This window comes from Taurulus bubalis (genome assembly GCF_910589615.1).
Source record: "Taurulus bubalis genome assembly, chromosome: 9".
Taxonomy (NCBI): domain Eukaryota; kingdom Metazoa; phylum Chordata; class Actinopteri; order Perciformes; family Cottidae; genus Taurulus; species Taurulus bubalis.
The window spans coordinates 25,136,334-25,152,044 of NC_136597.1; the positions used below are offsets into that span (position 1 = coordinate 25,136,334).

Consider the following 15,711-nt stretch of genomic DNA (forward strand, 5'->3'; position numbering starts at 1 on the left):
TAAAAAATCCTACTTAATTTTTTTTTAAATTATGTTTAATTAAGCAATAAGGTACGAGAGGCAGTGCTGTGTCATGCAATAATGTACTGTTCGAGGGAGTTGTTAGGCAAACCCTTGAACTGTACATTATTGTAGACACAGTACTGCCTCGAGTACCTTATTGCTTTTATAATACGGGTACCTGCGACTTTATAAATAGTAATAGTAAGCTCCCTTTCAGCACAAAATAGTTGTAGCCACCAAACGTTGTGTATCGCATTTCAGCGACAGAGAAAATAGTCCCGGGACGCACGGGACGTACGTACGAGACTATAACACTGACTGCCTGGTCAGATTTCCTGACCAGGTCGGTTGGAAGCAGGTGGAGGATGACGCAGCCACTGATGTAAAGAAGTGCTCTCGCTGCTTCTGTCCGTCTTTTCTCCGTCATTTTTCTCCTCCGTGATGTTTAGAGAACTTGCCTCGCGTCGGGAAATTACCGACGTAATTATCTCTCACTGGAAATTATCATGATTTTGTGGTCAAACCCTTTTCATTCCTCATCTCATTTTAGGGAGGAAGTGACGTTGTGTTGTCGTTCGTTATGCTAGTGTGGGGGATGCTACGTGAGCTTGTTAGCTGTTCCGTTTGAGCTAACGTTACTGTTAGCGAAGAGTTGCAATACTGTGAACACTCAAGCAATACACCTGCAAGTTAAGGAAACCAACGTCTGCGGGTTGTTACTGCGGATGTTACAATATCAAAGTTTACACCAACATGTTTGGTAACTGTCAAGCTTGAAATGACAACTAACGGTCGCGCAATTTAAATCTACCTGTTACTTTAAGTGCGCACTGATATGGAACGCTCTAAATGTAAACAGGCTGTACAGTACTTTATGGCTGAATAAACTACACCGTGACTCACTCTCAACCAATCAGAATGCTTCATTTGATCTACCCGTATTATAATATTAATTATTACACCACTAGACCACCATTACATTTTTCCTCTCGCGCACTCCGTAGATGCAGCTCGCGCACCCCTGGGGGTGCTTTGGGAATCCCTGTGTTAAAGCATATTAGGTTTTTCTGGAATGTTATGTCTAAATATGTGAATTAGGCAATATCTTATTAAATATGTACTATTTTACCAACATTTCCAAAACATAAATCTAAACATTGGATGAAGCAGGTTTATAATTATTGTTTCATTTTGTTTACATATTAGAGTCAGTGAATTTAGAAATATCTCTTTGTATCACTTCGTTAAATCAGAAAACACTCTCAACAGCCAAGACATATCATGTTTCTCTATATTATAATAGCATGTTGTATAAATGAGGCTCTGAATGATATGTAGAAACCTTGTTTTTTGTTTTACAAGTTTTATGAAATGCTATACTTAAATATGCAAATGAGGCATTATCAAATAATAACCTTTGGTAAATTTAGGAGAAATCTACAGATGTAAATAGACAAAGTAAGAAATCAACACCAGAATGTATCTTTTGGATGTTACCGTTTACATTACATTACCATTTACCATATTATGGGAATTGTATATTTTATTTATTTATTTGATTTTATTTCACTACAAGTAAAAGTCCTGCTTTTAAAATCTAACTAAACTAAAAGTCAGCTAAATGTACTTAAAGTAAAAGTACTCATAGTGCAGTGAAAAGTACAATAAAAAGTACAATATTTATTAGTGGAGTGGAGTAAAACATATAAAGTGGAAATACACAAGTAAAGTACCTCAAAATTGTACTTAAATACAGTACTTGACTAAATGTAAAAGAAAAAAGACGAATCCAGTTCAAACTTTCTTTGTTTTTATTCTGTTGAGGATTCGTTCACTTTGTTCAGGCTGAAAAACTTTCTTCAGAGAGGACGACTGTATTAAAATATTATAACACGATACTAAGCTAAAGTTTGTTAATACATTTTTTACCAACATGAATCAATAATTCATCTTTAATTTACCACTGAAAAGATACCAACCAGACTGAGATACCCTGATTTCTCTTTTTATTGGAAAATGACACTTTAACCTTTAAGTGGTACATGACTTTATCTAATAATTTGTGCCAGTATTCAAAACATATGATATTTACAATAATCAGACAGTAAAACATTTTAATTTGGCAGCCAGATATTCAATTAATGCACAAATGCTATTTATCCTTGAGTACTTTGTTTTTGATGATTCAACAGTGTTGAATGCAAGTTATGCAGTTATTATAATTAATTAGACTACACTAGATAATATAAATCAGTGTATAATGTTTACACCGTAAATGACCAAAATGATGGATTTGTTCGATTACATATTAGTGAATCTCTCTGTAAAAAAGTGGTTGTTCTACTCAGTGTGATTGACAGGAGAGATGATCAGAGGAGCAGAGTTTTTACCACCATCATTATTACATGGACTAAAGCATGGGTAGAGTTTCTCAGTGAAGCAGCAGCCAGTAAAGGAGTAGATAAGAGCTGCAGCATCAACGTCATGAAAGGAGACCAGACCCTCCTCATAGTCCACAAACACCCCCACCTTCTGAGGCCGAGACTTCAGAGAGAGACGGACTGGAGGGCCAGCAAGAGCTGAGTACTCATTCTGATTCCTCAACCATATCGTCCAGAAACCTTTCTGAGGAGTCAGTGTGATGTTTCCCTTCCTGTTGATCGACTCTCTCACCACTCCTAAATCCCACTTAGTCTTCCCTTTAACCTGAACCTCGTAGTAAAATCTCCCTGAAGAGAAACTCTGCTTCGCTAAGACATTAGCACCAGTATCAAATCTCTTTGGATTGTCTGGGAGATTCTTCCTTACATCACCATGTTTAACTTGTTTTCCATCATCAGACAGGATGAGTTTGGGATGAGCTGTATCAGGATCAAGTGTCACATCCACTGCAGACTGCTGGACCCTCTTCAGCTCGACCTCAAGCAGCTTCTTCGTCTGGTTACTGAGCGTCTCCTCCAGCTGATTCAAAGCTCTCACCACAGTCCCCTCATATGAAGGTGGACTGACTCTGACTCCTGTCCAGTTCTTGGTGGGTGGAGCAGCCTTCAGGGTCCTGAAGCTCTGCAGGAGGTGGAGGTGGTCTTCAGAGCGTGAGAGCTGCTCCACCTCAGTGCTTCTCTTCTTCAGCTCACAGATTTCCTGTTCCAGCTCTTTGATGAAGCCTTCAGCCTGTTTCTCTGTCTTTCTCTGCTTCTCTTTGATGGTGTCGATGAGCTCGGCCTGGCTTCTCTCAACAGACTCCTTCAGAGTGATGAAGACCTGAACACCACCTGCTATCTCTCTGTCTGCATCTTCCTCACTGAGCTCCACCGAGTGTTTGATCTCCTGAATCTTCAGTCGTCTCTTCTGGATCATCTGCTGAATTTCATCATCAGTCTTCTCCAGCTCGGCCTTCTTTCCTTCATATTCTTCTTTCAGAGGAGCAACATCATGGTTCTCGTGGTCTAGAACAGTGCAGAGCATGCAGACACACATCTGGTCGGTCTTACAGAACAGCTCCAGCAGTTTATCGTGCTTTGTACACATCCTGCCTTCCAGGTTCTCCACAGGGTCGATCAGCTGATGTTTCTTCAGACCTGCCGTTGTCAGATGAGGCTCCAGGTGAGTCTCACAGTAGGAGTCCAGACACACCTGGCAGGACTTCAGGGCCTTCAGTTTGGTTCCAGTGCAGACGTCACAGGGAACTTTTCGTGGTTTGGCAGCTTGTTGCTCTGAGCTGCTGCTGCTGGCTTTCTGTTGAGCTGACTGTCTGAACTGAGCAGCCATCTCAGAGATGAACGTATTGACCTTCAGCCCAGGTCTGGTGGAGAAAACCTCTTTACAGTTGGGACACTGAGACGGGACATTAACGTTCCAGTGTTGAGTGATGCAGGCTTTACAGAAGTTGTGTCCACATGGTATGGTGACTGGATCAGTGAACACATCCAGACAGATGGAGCACAGAAACTGATCTTCAGTCATCTGCATGCTGGCAGCAGACATATCTACACTCTGAGGACAACAAGAGTGACACAAATACAAACAGTTATTACATATCTTTTGATTATCTGTTTAATAAAATCAATTCAGGAGACTTCCTGAATTATGTTTTTATTTCATATGAAGTTTCTGCGAGTGAAGGAGAGCTCAGATATGCAGTTCAGCAGGAGGGTTGGGACAAAATATCAATACCGTAATATTTTGTATTACTTTCCCATGAGATACGTTATTGATCCACTGGAAGCTATCAATATATAAATCTAAGTATGCAGGCGCTCCAAACGGTCACATTGGGACGGCTGAAAAAAAATACTAGATTGCTACGCTGAGAGATGCCCCCAGAACCTGGTTCTAAAAAGAACTGGTACTAAATTAGTAAAACCCAGATTATTGATTCAGTCCGGAGTTAACAGAGAAGAGAGCAGCGTTTGTCACGCCGGAGCACTAACGAAAGAACCCAAATGCACGACCCGAGGCAGAGAGTAAAGTTCACAAGGATTCCTTTATTGATAAAGGTAATATTGCAACAGGATAGAGTCTCTGGAGAAGGACCGCCGAAGGTTCTCCCAATGTAACTGGGGAGGGACTGAGGCCGGTCGGCAAGGCTCTGACCCGCTGTGGTGAGAGCAGCTGTCTCACTCAGGGGAGAGTAGAATCGTCAACGTAAACAGTCCAGGGTCATTCACAGGAAGGCAGTCAAACTCGGCAGAGGTACAGGCAGGGATCGGGCTTACTCGGAAACGAAGGGATGTCGGAATCAGAACAGGATATCAGGCAGGAAAAACGCTGGTAAGTTGACTCACAGGTGAAGAAAAACGAACTGGCAACGAGACAAGTGAAGCACAGAGTATATATACACACTGGGAGGGGAGTTAACGAGACACAGGTGAAACACATCAGGGCAGGGAGAGGTAATCACACATGAGGAAGTAAAGACAGCAGACATGACACAGGAGGATGATTTCAAAGTAAAACAGAAAGTGACAAGACAACAAAATAAAAGCACTACCGTCTAGTGACGGTTGTGACAGTACCCCTCCCCTTACGGCAGGCACCTGATGGCCCAGGGCCATCAGGATGGGACTGGTTAAATTCGTGGATGAGGGAAGGGTCAAGGATGTGCGAGGCGGGCACCCAGGAACGTTCCTCAGGTCCATAACCTTCCCAGTCCACCAGGTATTGAAACCCGCGGCCACGTCGGCGAGAGGACAGGAGCTTGCGGACGGTATAAACAGGACCCCCATCCACAAGTCGGGGGGGAGGCGGGGGCTGGGCAGTGGGCACCAACGAGCTCTCCTTAGCGGGTTTGATCTGGCTGACGTGGAAAGCTGGGTGCACTCTCATGGTCCTGGGGAGTTTCAGACACACAGTGACAGGATTAATGATTTTAGAGATGGGAAAAGGACAAACGAACCTGGGTGCCAGTTTTCTGCTCTCCATATGTATGGGAAGGTTGCGGGTGGACAGCCAGACACGTTGGCCGTTCTGGTACTCTGGAGCAGGAGTGTGGCGGCGATCAGCGGCCTTCTTGTAACGCTCCGAACTGATGAGAAGGGAGCGCCTAGCCCGACTCCAGGTGCGTTTGCACCGCTGAATAAGGGCTAGAGCAGAGGGGACAGCAACCTCCTTTTCCAAGGACGGGAAGGCGGGGGGCTGGTACCCGAACACCACATGAAACGGGGATAAACCAGAAGATGAGCAGGGTAAAGAATTGTGTGCATACTCCACCCACACTAGCTGCTGACTCCAGGCGGCGGGGTTCTGGGTGACCAGACAGCGTAGTGTGGTCTCCATCTCCTGGTTGAGGCGTTCAGTCTGTCCATTGGACTGCGGATGGAAGCCGGAGGACAGAGAGACGGAGGCACCGATGAGGGAGCAGAAGGCCTTCCAGAATAGAGCAGTGAACTGGGGACCTCGATCAGAAACCACATCAACAGTGAACCCATGAATGCGGAAAACATTAGACAGGAGTGCCTCAGCAGTCTCCTTAGCAGACGGAAGCTTAGGCAAAGCAATGAAGTGAACCATTTTGGAGAACCTGTCTACCACCGTTAAGACGGTGGTGTTACCTGCAGAGGGAGGCAGTCCAGTGACGAAGTCCAGGGAGATGTGTGACCAGGGTCTCAGGGGGACAGGCAGAGGGTGAAGCTGACCCACAGGAGGCTTGTGGGACACTTTGCAGGAGGCACAAACTGGACAGGCCGCAATGAACTCGGTGATGTCTTTCTCCATGGCGGGCCACCAGAAACGCTGTTGGGACATAAATAAGGTCCGTCGGACCCCGGGGTGACATGCCAATCGTGAAGCGTGGGCCCACTGGATGACTTGAGAGCGGAGGTGAGGTGGAACAAACAACCGATTGGGAGGGACGCCGTCCGGCGGTTGACAGGTCTGAAGAGCCTGGATGACCTGTTCCTCCACCCTCCACTTGAAAGCCCCAACCACACAGGCTGCAGGCAGGATAGGTTCAGGCACGGCAACAGGACCCTCTGAGGACGGAACTCGGGACAGAGCATCAGGCTTGCCATTCTTCGACCCTAGTCTATAGGAGAGAGCAAAGTCAAAACGGGTAAAGAACAGGGCCCACCTTGCCTGCCGGGAATTCAGCCTCTTTGCGGTCCGAAGATACTCCAGATTCTTGTGGTCGGTCCAGACAAGAAAAGGTAGCTCCGCCCCCTCCAGCCAGTGACGCCATTCCTCCAGAGCCACCTTGATGGCCAACAACTCCCGGTTCCCGATGTCGTAATTTTGTTCCGCCGCAGAAAGTTTCCTCGATAGGAAAGCGCAGGGGTGCAGCTTATCGTTGGTAGAGGACCGTTGGGACAGAACGGCCCCAACACCGACATCCGAGGCGTCCACCTCAACTATGAACTGGAGCATAGGATCAGGAACAGAGAGAATGGGAGCGGTGGCGAAGGACACTTTAAGGCGTTGGAAGGCCCCTTCAGCCTTATCACACCACCTGAAGGGGAACTTAGGAGATGTGAGGTTATGCAGGGGTGAAGCGACAGCACTGAAGTTACGGATGAACTTGCGGTAGAAATTGGCGAACCCTAAAAACCGCTGCACCTCCTTGCGGGAGTTAGGGGTAGGCCAACTTCTGACGGCACTGACCTTGTCGGGGTCCATCTGAATGTTGTCCACCGAAATGATGAAGCCCAGGAAGGAAACCGAAGGCTGGTGAAACTCACATTTCTCTGCTTTGACAAACAGCTGATTCTCCAGGAGGCGCTGAAGTACCTGACGGACATGCTGAATGTGGGAGGACTCATCAGGAGAAAAGATGAGGATATCGTCCAGATACACAAAAACAAAACTGTTCAGCATGTCACGTAACACATCGTTGACGAGAGCCTGAAACACAGCAGGGGCATTGGTTAATCCAAACGGCATTACTAAGTACTCGTAATGTCCACTGGGGGTGTTGAAGGCAGTCTTCCACTCATCTCCCTCCCTGATCCTCACGAGATGATATGCGTTGCGGAGATCCAGCTTGGAGAAAACCTTGGCACCATGAATCAGCTCGAAGGCAGAGGACATGAGAGGAAGAGGGTACCTATTGCGGACCGTGATGTCGTTGAGACCCCTGTAGTCGATGCAAGGGCGGAGGGATTTATCTTTCTTTTCTACAAAGAAAAATCCAGCGCCAGCAGCAGAGGAGGACGGGCGGATGAGACCGGCAACCAGGGATTCCTCCACATAGCTCCTCATGGCAGCAGTTTCTGGAACAGACAGTGAAAATAGTCTCCCCCGGGGAGGATGGGTGCCGGGACGGAGCTCAATCGCACAGTCATATTGTCTATGAGGAGGAAGTGCAGAGGCACGGGCTTTGTTAAAAACTTGCTTTAGGTCGTGATAACAAAGAGGTACTTTGTCCAGGAAGGTGTCCAGAGAGCCGGATAGCTGGGAGGTGCAGACCGGAGCTAGGCAGAGATCAGGAGGTCCTGGAGCCGAAATGGGTGCCACCCTGGCCCCACAGGAACGTGCACATCGGGGACCCCAGGCGAGGATTCTCCCAGTACTCCAGTCCACATGCGGGTTGTGCAGCTTCAGCCATGGGAGACCTAGGAGCAGGGGATGCGAGGGTGAGTAAAACAGGTGAAAAGATAGTGTTTCAGTGTGCTTGTCCGGGAACAGGAGGGTGACCGGTTGGGACCGGTGAGTGACCCTGCAAATGAGGCGGCCATCCAAGGCACGAGCCTCCAGGGGGCGTTGAAGACGGAAGGCCCGAAGGCCGAGTCTCTTGGCGAGAGCATAGTCCATGAGATCCGCATCGGAACCGGAGTCCACCAGAACCGGTTGCTGGAGCGAGGCAGAGGAAGAGCGAAGAAGAACCAGGGGTTGTAGGCGAGCGGGATTGGACAGGATCAGGGTGCGGCTCACCAGTGCCCTCTCCTTCACTGGTGCCCTGGCTTTTACTGGGCAGGAGGAGATGATATGTCCCTGCTGACCACAGTAGAGGCAGAGACCCTCCGTCATGCGCCGCCGGCGTTCTTCCGGGGTGAGTTTGGTGCGACCAACCTGCATGGGTTCCTCTCCCTCCGTGGCTCGGGCATCGACATGGTGAGTAACAGCTCTGCGGAACTCTACAGGTGGTGCAGAAAAGCGAACAGCTGAGTCTTCAGGATTCCACTGCGCCATCTGGTCGGAGATCCTGATGGCAGAGGCAATGGCTCCATCCAGCGACTGCTGCTCCTCCCGTAGGGCGATCTCCCTGCCGATGGACCGATTGAGTCCGCTCTGGAAGGCGGTAAGTAGAGCCAGGTCATTCCAGCCGGAGTCCACAGCTAGGGAGCGGAACTCGCTGGCAAATTCCCTTACTGACTTCTTCCCCTGCCGGAGCTTAAGCAATCGTTGACCCGCCTGTTGTCCCCGGATGGGACGGTCATAAATCCTCCTTAATTCTGTGGCAAACAGTTCAAAAGAGAGGACCGGCGGAGCTTGCTGCTCATATAGGGCATTAAAGTAACTTAAAGGAGGACCATCCAACAGGTTAGCTATGTAAGCTATCTTGGCTGACTCATCACGGAACCGGGAAGGCTGGGCCAGAAACACCAGACGTACCTGGGTAATGAAATTTCGGCAAGTGTCTGGGTTACCGCTGTACTTGGTGGGTGAGGGGATGTGAGGCTCGGAGGTGGATCCACCCGGCAGCGCCGGGGAAGCAGCAACAGACGGGGGAGCTGGCGGAGAAGCGCCGCGACTTAGCTCAGCGAGCTGTGTCGAAATCTGGGCCACGTTGTCGATGAGAGATTTCAACATGTGTTCGTGGCTGCCCAAACGCTGAGGCTGGCCGGAGATCTCCTCCTTCATGCGGTCGAGGTCGGCTGGGTTCATGATAGGCCAGTTCGTCCTGTCACGCCGGAGCACTAACGAAAGAACCCAAATGCACGACCCGAGGCAGAGAGTAAAGTTCACAAGGATTCCTTTATTGATAAAGGTAAGGTAAGGTAAGGAACAAAGATAGGTTAGAACAAAGAAGTCTGTGGTTCCAGGTTGAGGCGAGAACAAAGGACCAGACCCCCTGTGTTTACAAGGGTCTTCTTCCTTTCCTTAATTCATGACCTGTCGGCAGACGTGAGTGAACTTGATAACAGAAGGATATTTGCATTAACAGGTTTGTAAGCCACTTAAGAGGTTCCTAGACAGAATACAACTGAGGACAGAATATTCCCATTACATGGCATACGGCAGGTAACGTTAGTGATGTCATACGAAGTCTGAACAGAAGAATAAGCTTATGAATGAAAGCTAATCGCTTACCTAATTCTTTTGCAGCAAATACTTTTTTAAGCTTTTGGAACTTTTTGTATCGCTTACATACAAGAATAATGAAGTAACATCGATCCCTTTTCTTAATGCTCATTTTTTACACACAAAATTAATTTAAAAAAGCAATAAAGACTATCAATAACAGTACTATTATTGATAAATCTTAACAATACCTTTCCCTTCCTACGCTAGCATCTTTAGCACTGAGGTTTAGAGGCGACTACAAGTTACTTAATATGAAATTAAGTAAACTAAACATTTAAATATTGAACATAACACATGTATTACAATTTACTGTGATACATTTAGGCAATATTTGATTTAATTATTAGTTTTATTGACGCGTCTGAGGGAGCAGAGCAAAATGAAAATCACTTCATCTGTCAAATAGTCAGTTTGGAAAAAGAGGAGGAAGATGATGATGAAGATAACAGAGATTGTAAGAGACATTTTATGGTGTTTGATTTATGTTGGACCTCCCAACCTTTTTGGACCGTTATGCAGCAGATAGCAATACGATAACCGAGAGATATAAATGTTTATGGTTTATTTTATGATTTAAGTATATGCACCTAGGTTGTGCCGACATTGTTTATGATTTTGTTTTCTATAAATACACGCAATGGATCAATAAACAAACTGGACATTACACTTACACCTGGACATTGTCATCAATAAAAAGCGTCAGAATAATATCAAGCGAGCAGCCAAGTAGTGCCTTAGGGTTAAATAAGCAACGGGGCACTACAGAGAGGTTAAGTTCAGAAATATTTGGGTCGAGAACAGATTTAACAAAAGTAAATGGTGATGCAGTGTATATAAGGGTGCACAAATCACAGCGTCCACAGACGCATTAAAATGATGCACCACAATCAGTGTAACGCATCGGATAATATAGCTCAGTGTATTGGGCGTCGTCCCTCTCATTGGCTTAGCTTTACAGCGTGCAATTGGGCCTACCGCCCACATTTCCTAAATTAACTCACTAACTAAACTAACGTGACTTTCTCCATGTTTCAATACACAATTTCATAAGACTCACTTCTCCTTATTGTTTATATCCCTTCTTAAGTATCGGATTTTACACATAGACATTCCTTATTTACAGTGCAAGGCATAGTAAATTATTATAAATCTACAGAGACCAGAGACTCAAACAAAAGATGGAAGCTAACTGCTCTGGACTGCAGGATATTATATAGAATAGTATTTGTCTCTACAACCCCACGACCACCGGTGGAGCTCAGCTCAACATTCACTCTGAGTGTAACTTCCTGTCTGATAGAGCTGAGGCGTTGAGCTCAACCAGGAAACAGGCCTGTGAATTAGCTGAAGCTAATGCTAGCTGTGACTGTATCCTGTGTAACCTTTAACTAGCCAGAGTTCAGTCCCTGTGGTTTGGTTTCTTCCTGTTGGTTTAATCTACAATGACACATTTATATGGTTTAATATTCTTTACATGATAAAACAAGATGTAAAACAATAACATTCTAGTTTGGACTCAACATGGACCAAATATTTAGCTTGTGTATTTAGTCTTTGTAGAACAGAGGACTCACCAGTGTTTGTCAGAGATTCTGTTGTGTTGTTGAGGAAAAGCTGCTGGATTCAGTTGAATGTTTCTTTAGAGAGAAACAGAGAGACTTGTCTCCACTGCAGCTCTGCTGTCGCTCATAAAGACTTTACATTAATTTCAGGAAAAGTGACCTTTAGTCTCCTCTTTTAGTGTTGCTCAACCTCTCAGTGGCCCATCGCCAAGAGGGAGTGGTGGAGGAAGTAATCCGAACAGTCCACTTCTAGCAAAAGTCATGGATTCAAAACTGACTTTTATATCTGATGCTTCTGGATTAATATCCTTGCTGCATTAACGTGTTTGTTTTATTTGACCCCCTTTATATCCTGTTGTCTAGTTTAAATTACATCAATGCATCATATTCTATAAGATCATTACATGTTTGTAGTGTCTCTGTCCTGTGAGAACCTCGTATCTCTAAGAACAAACCGTTTTCAGCTGATCCAAGAGGCTTTTTAATGAGTTTATTTAGCTAAATAACTAAAAACATGGTTATACAGGAAGGGGATAAAAAACTGTCATCTGAGAAGAAACTAAAGCTGTCAGACGAATGTCGTAAAAAGTATCTCTGAGATGTAGTGGAGTAAAAAGTACAACATTTTCCTCTGAGTTAAACGTATAAAGTAGCACGACGTGGAAGTACACAAGTACATTATCGTAAAAAGGTACTTGAATACAGTGATTGGATGAATACAAAAGAAAAAAATCCAGTTTGAACTTTCTTTGTTTTTATTCTGTTGAGGATTCGTTCACTTCGTTCAGGCTGAAAAACTTTTTTAGAGAGAACGACTATGAAATTACAATAACACGATACAAAACTTCTCTTCTCTGGTCACTGCAGCTGAATGTTTCATGATCAGAGTTTGTTGATACACTTTGTTAGTATGAATCAAGAATTCATCTAAAATCATCACTAAAAACATACCAGAGAGAGACACCTTGATTTCTCTTTTAATATGAACATTATAAAAACTAGTTTAGTTATTACAAGTTTGGTAATTTCGTTACCAATGGTTTAAAAACAAGTGCTCATAGGATGAGTGTTGGTGTCCCACAGGGGTCTGTTCTTGTTCTTCTTTTATTAACCATATACATAAACAATAGTATCTCTCCAAATTCTGATATGCATTATTATGCAGATGATACTCTTCTATACTCCACAGGTTCTTCTCTTAATCTGGCCATTACAAACCTACAGATACATGTCAGACCTGAAACACCAGACGATCTTCTGTGAGAGCAGCAGTCCAAAGGTTGTTGCTATTAATCAAGTTATTGCTCACTGAGCCTTAAATGTGCATCAGATACGTTGCAAAATATGTCAAAAGCTTCAATAAAATGTCCCAAGAACCCATTACAATGGCATCATTTGCATCCTGCATTTGTTCTTATTGTGGTGCTTGTTCTTGGTCTGCACAGGATATTTTAGATGTTCTTTAAACTGACAATCCCACGGCAGCAGCCATAGTATTTATTTATTTTAAAATCTTAATGTCAATTGGAAAATTGTTTCAGTAAACAGCATAAATCATATTTCTCGATCACAGGATGATTATGTTTTAAATAATGACACAACAAACACGTTTTTCATTGATATTTATTGTTTAAAGTTCATTTAAACTGTGATTTCCCAACACCTTTGAGCAGAAAAGCATATCCTTCACTCTCATAAATCCAGACTTCACCCGAAAGTGAAGGCAACTTCTGAGTAGTTTCTATAAAATATATCCTATTAAGTTTTATTAATAAAAACAAACATAAACATAAAACATATTTATTTTATTTATTTATTTTTCATGTAATTCATTTATTAAATTGTATTTTATATTGTAAAATATTTTTTTTACATGTTTTCCCTTTTTATTTTTAGCCATTTATTTATTTTAAAGTGATATATTTTGTAATTTGTTTAATTCGGGGAAGGTTCTGATTTATAAGTACAATGAGTTTGAGTGTATATAAATATATGTTTGAAGAATATATCTCTCCGGATGTGTTTCTGTAGAAGTATAAAGTTACAGAAAATGAGATACTCGAGTAAAAGTACTGTACTTCAAAATAAGCAGAGTACTTCAGTATATCTTTATAGCTCCACCTCTTTTGGTCATTCGCTGAAAAGGTCAAGAAATACAAATTAAATTGCATTATAAACATTAAAATATGAAGCACTTTCTTACAACAGTTTCATAATAAAGCATCAAAAAAAAGCTCTCATGATGATCTGCAGCAGGACCCGGATGTGCTGGTCCAGGTCTGAGCGACGCTGGTCTTGGAGCCCAGAGCATGCAAACCTACTTCCCGTATCCTCCACCAGGTGGCGACACCTCCTCACAGTTTTTACTATATCTTCACGTGCTCATCCAGCCAGCAACTGTAACCTGAGCTACCTGATGCCACTGAAGGCAGCGGTTTCCAGTATCTTTCACCCTGAACGCGTCATGGGAAATCCTTTATTTTATTTAGTCAAATATACACCCAAATCCAGACATGCAAAAACTACTAAGTACTACTTTATTATCTCAATTTGTACAGGTTGTGTAGCTGTGGCCGTGGGAGGAACTGCCATCTTCTCATATGTGCTATTTGAAAAAATCAACCTCATCTGTCAGAAAAACAGCGTTAAAGAGTCATTTTATATTTTTTTAAAACACTGAGAATTACTGCAAAACATTATATGATGTCGGTTTAATGGTCATTTTGTGGTTTTTAACTGAAACTGAAAATGATTCCAGTATGGTTTAGTTCCATTTAAAGATTTTAAAGTATGTTTTGATGATTAAGCAAACTTAAGTGTTTAAGTATTTTTTATGACATAAGATTATTCATTTATATCTTTTTTTTTAAGAGGTGAAATAACTCTGGAATTGGCTTTTAGTGCATTTTACAACAACTTTTAGGACCTAGTGATATGTATAAGGGTCTTTTTCCCAATGTATGCTTCTGGGAAAAAGCATTGTTTGGCCCCATGGCATCACATGACAGACCCAAGAGTTGTAATTCCATAATTTGTGGACAGCTGGGTAATACGCTTGTTAAGTCCATCATGATTTCATGCTACATTGGAGACCTGTCAAAGTCCCGCCCTAAAGCGTCCCCTGCTTTATGGTCTGTTTGACTCTAAATGACCATAATTTACTAAATGAACATCATGCTGTATTGAAGAAGACTTGAAACTAGAGATTGAGACATAAACTCATGTTTACAATGTTTACTGAGGGAATAAATCATGGATGGGACCCCGGCCCAAAGTGCAGAGATTAGATTTACCGAAGCACCTTTCTGCATGGAGGCAGAAGCTTCTTATTCTCTTCGTCTTGTTTCCTCTTATTTACCATCCTTAAGCATAACATGTCGAGGTGAGTGCTTGAAGAAGTGGTTACGTCAGCGTGCATTCTGACCATTCTTCTAGCATGTGCACACAATAGGTGTCTCAGAGAAGCACAGATTCCTCAGTGCACGGGGCTTTGTAGTAACTACGTGCTACTAATTCTTGAAATCCCTCTGAACAAAGAGCTTTGGAGTGTTATTAAAGATCAACAGTATGACATCAGGAGAAGCATTGTATCGGCTGAAAGTTTGGTGCTGTGGGATGTTTTTAATCACACTGAGGTCGACAAAATGTGGAGTTGAAATGTATTCATGTGGAGAAAAAATCCCTCAAACGGGCAACAGTGAATATGATTCAAGGAGTAATCTAAGTGCTGCTGCAGAGGAGATTTCTGGCTGAGAGTCTGAGAAAAAACGTCAAATTAGACACTAGTGAAAATGACATTTTCTTTTCTTCAAATCACCTTAAAACGTCCCCAGTTGATTACCGTAAAAGTCGGGTTACAAGCCGCTACTACCTTCGGTGGGTGTCCCCACTGTAGCAAGCTAGTGCTGCTGCTAGCGCCCCACTGTAGCAAGCTAGCGCTGCTGCTGCTACTGCCCACGTTCCCTCTGCCTGAGTCGGGCATCAGGCTGGTCCCACTACCTTCAGTGGTTGTCGGGGAGCTAGCAGAGATGCTAGCGGGGAGCTAGCGGAGATGCTAGTGGAGAGCTAGCGGAGATGCTAGTGGAGAGCTAGCGGAGATGCTAGCGGAGAACTACTGGAGAGCTACCGGAGAACTAGCAGCAGCGCTTAGCTGGCTACAGTGGGGACACCCACCGAAGGTACTAGTGGCCTGCAACCCGACTTCTACGGTACATAGATTAAGACAATAAAGTGTTCTGAAATTGTTTTAAATATGTAAATGAGACATTATCTTATGATAACCTCTGGTGAATTAAGATCAATCTTATAGACAAAGTAGGAAAAGAAACGCCTAAATGTATATTTTGGATGTTTTCTTTCCACTAGTTTGAGAGAAGACATGTTATGGAAGATAAATAAACCCAAATAA

At 43.8% G+C, this 15,711-nt stretch overlaps 1 protein-coding gene across 1 annotated transcript; it reads right to left on the bottom strand.

The window, feature by feature from the left end:
- Positions 1–2,343: 2,343 nt before the first annotated feature.
- LOC306741008 (E3 ubiquitin-protein ligase TRIM21-like) lies at positions 2,344–11,422 on the bottom strand (the record flags this gene model as incomplete). The annotated part of the gene is made up of 2 exons (XM_079223259.1): positions 11,316–11,422; positions 2,344–3,996 (listed from the first exon to the last, which is right to left on the bottom strand). Exon 2 carries the CDS (start codon positions 3,985–3,987, stop codon positions 2,344–2,346), a length of 1,644 nt encoding a protein of 547 aa, XP_079079385.1. The 5' UTR covers positions 3,988–3,996; positions 11,316–11,422.
- Positions 11,423–15,711: the final 4,289 nt, after the last annotated feature.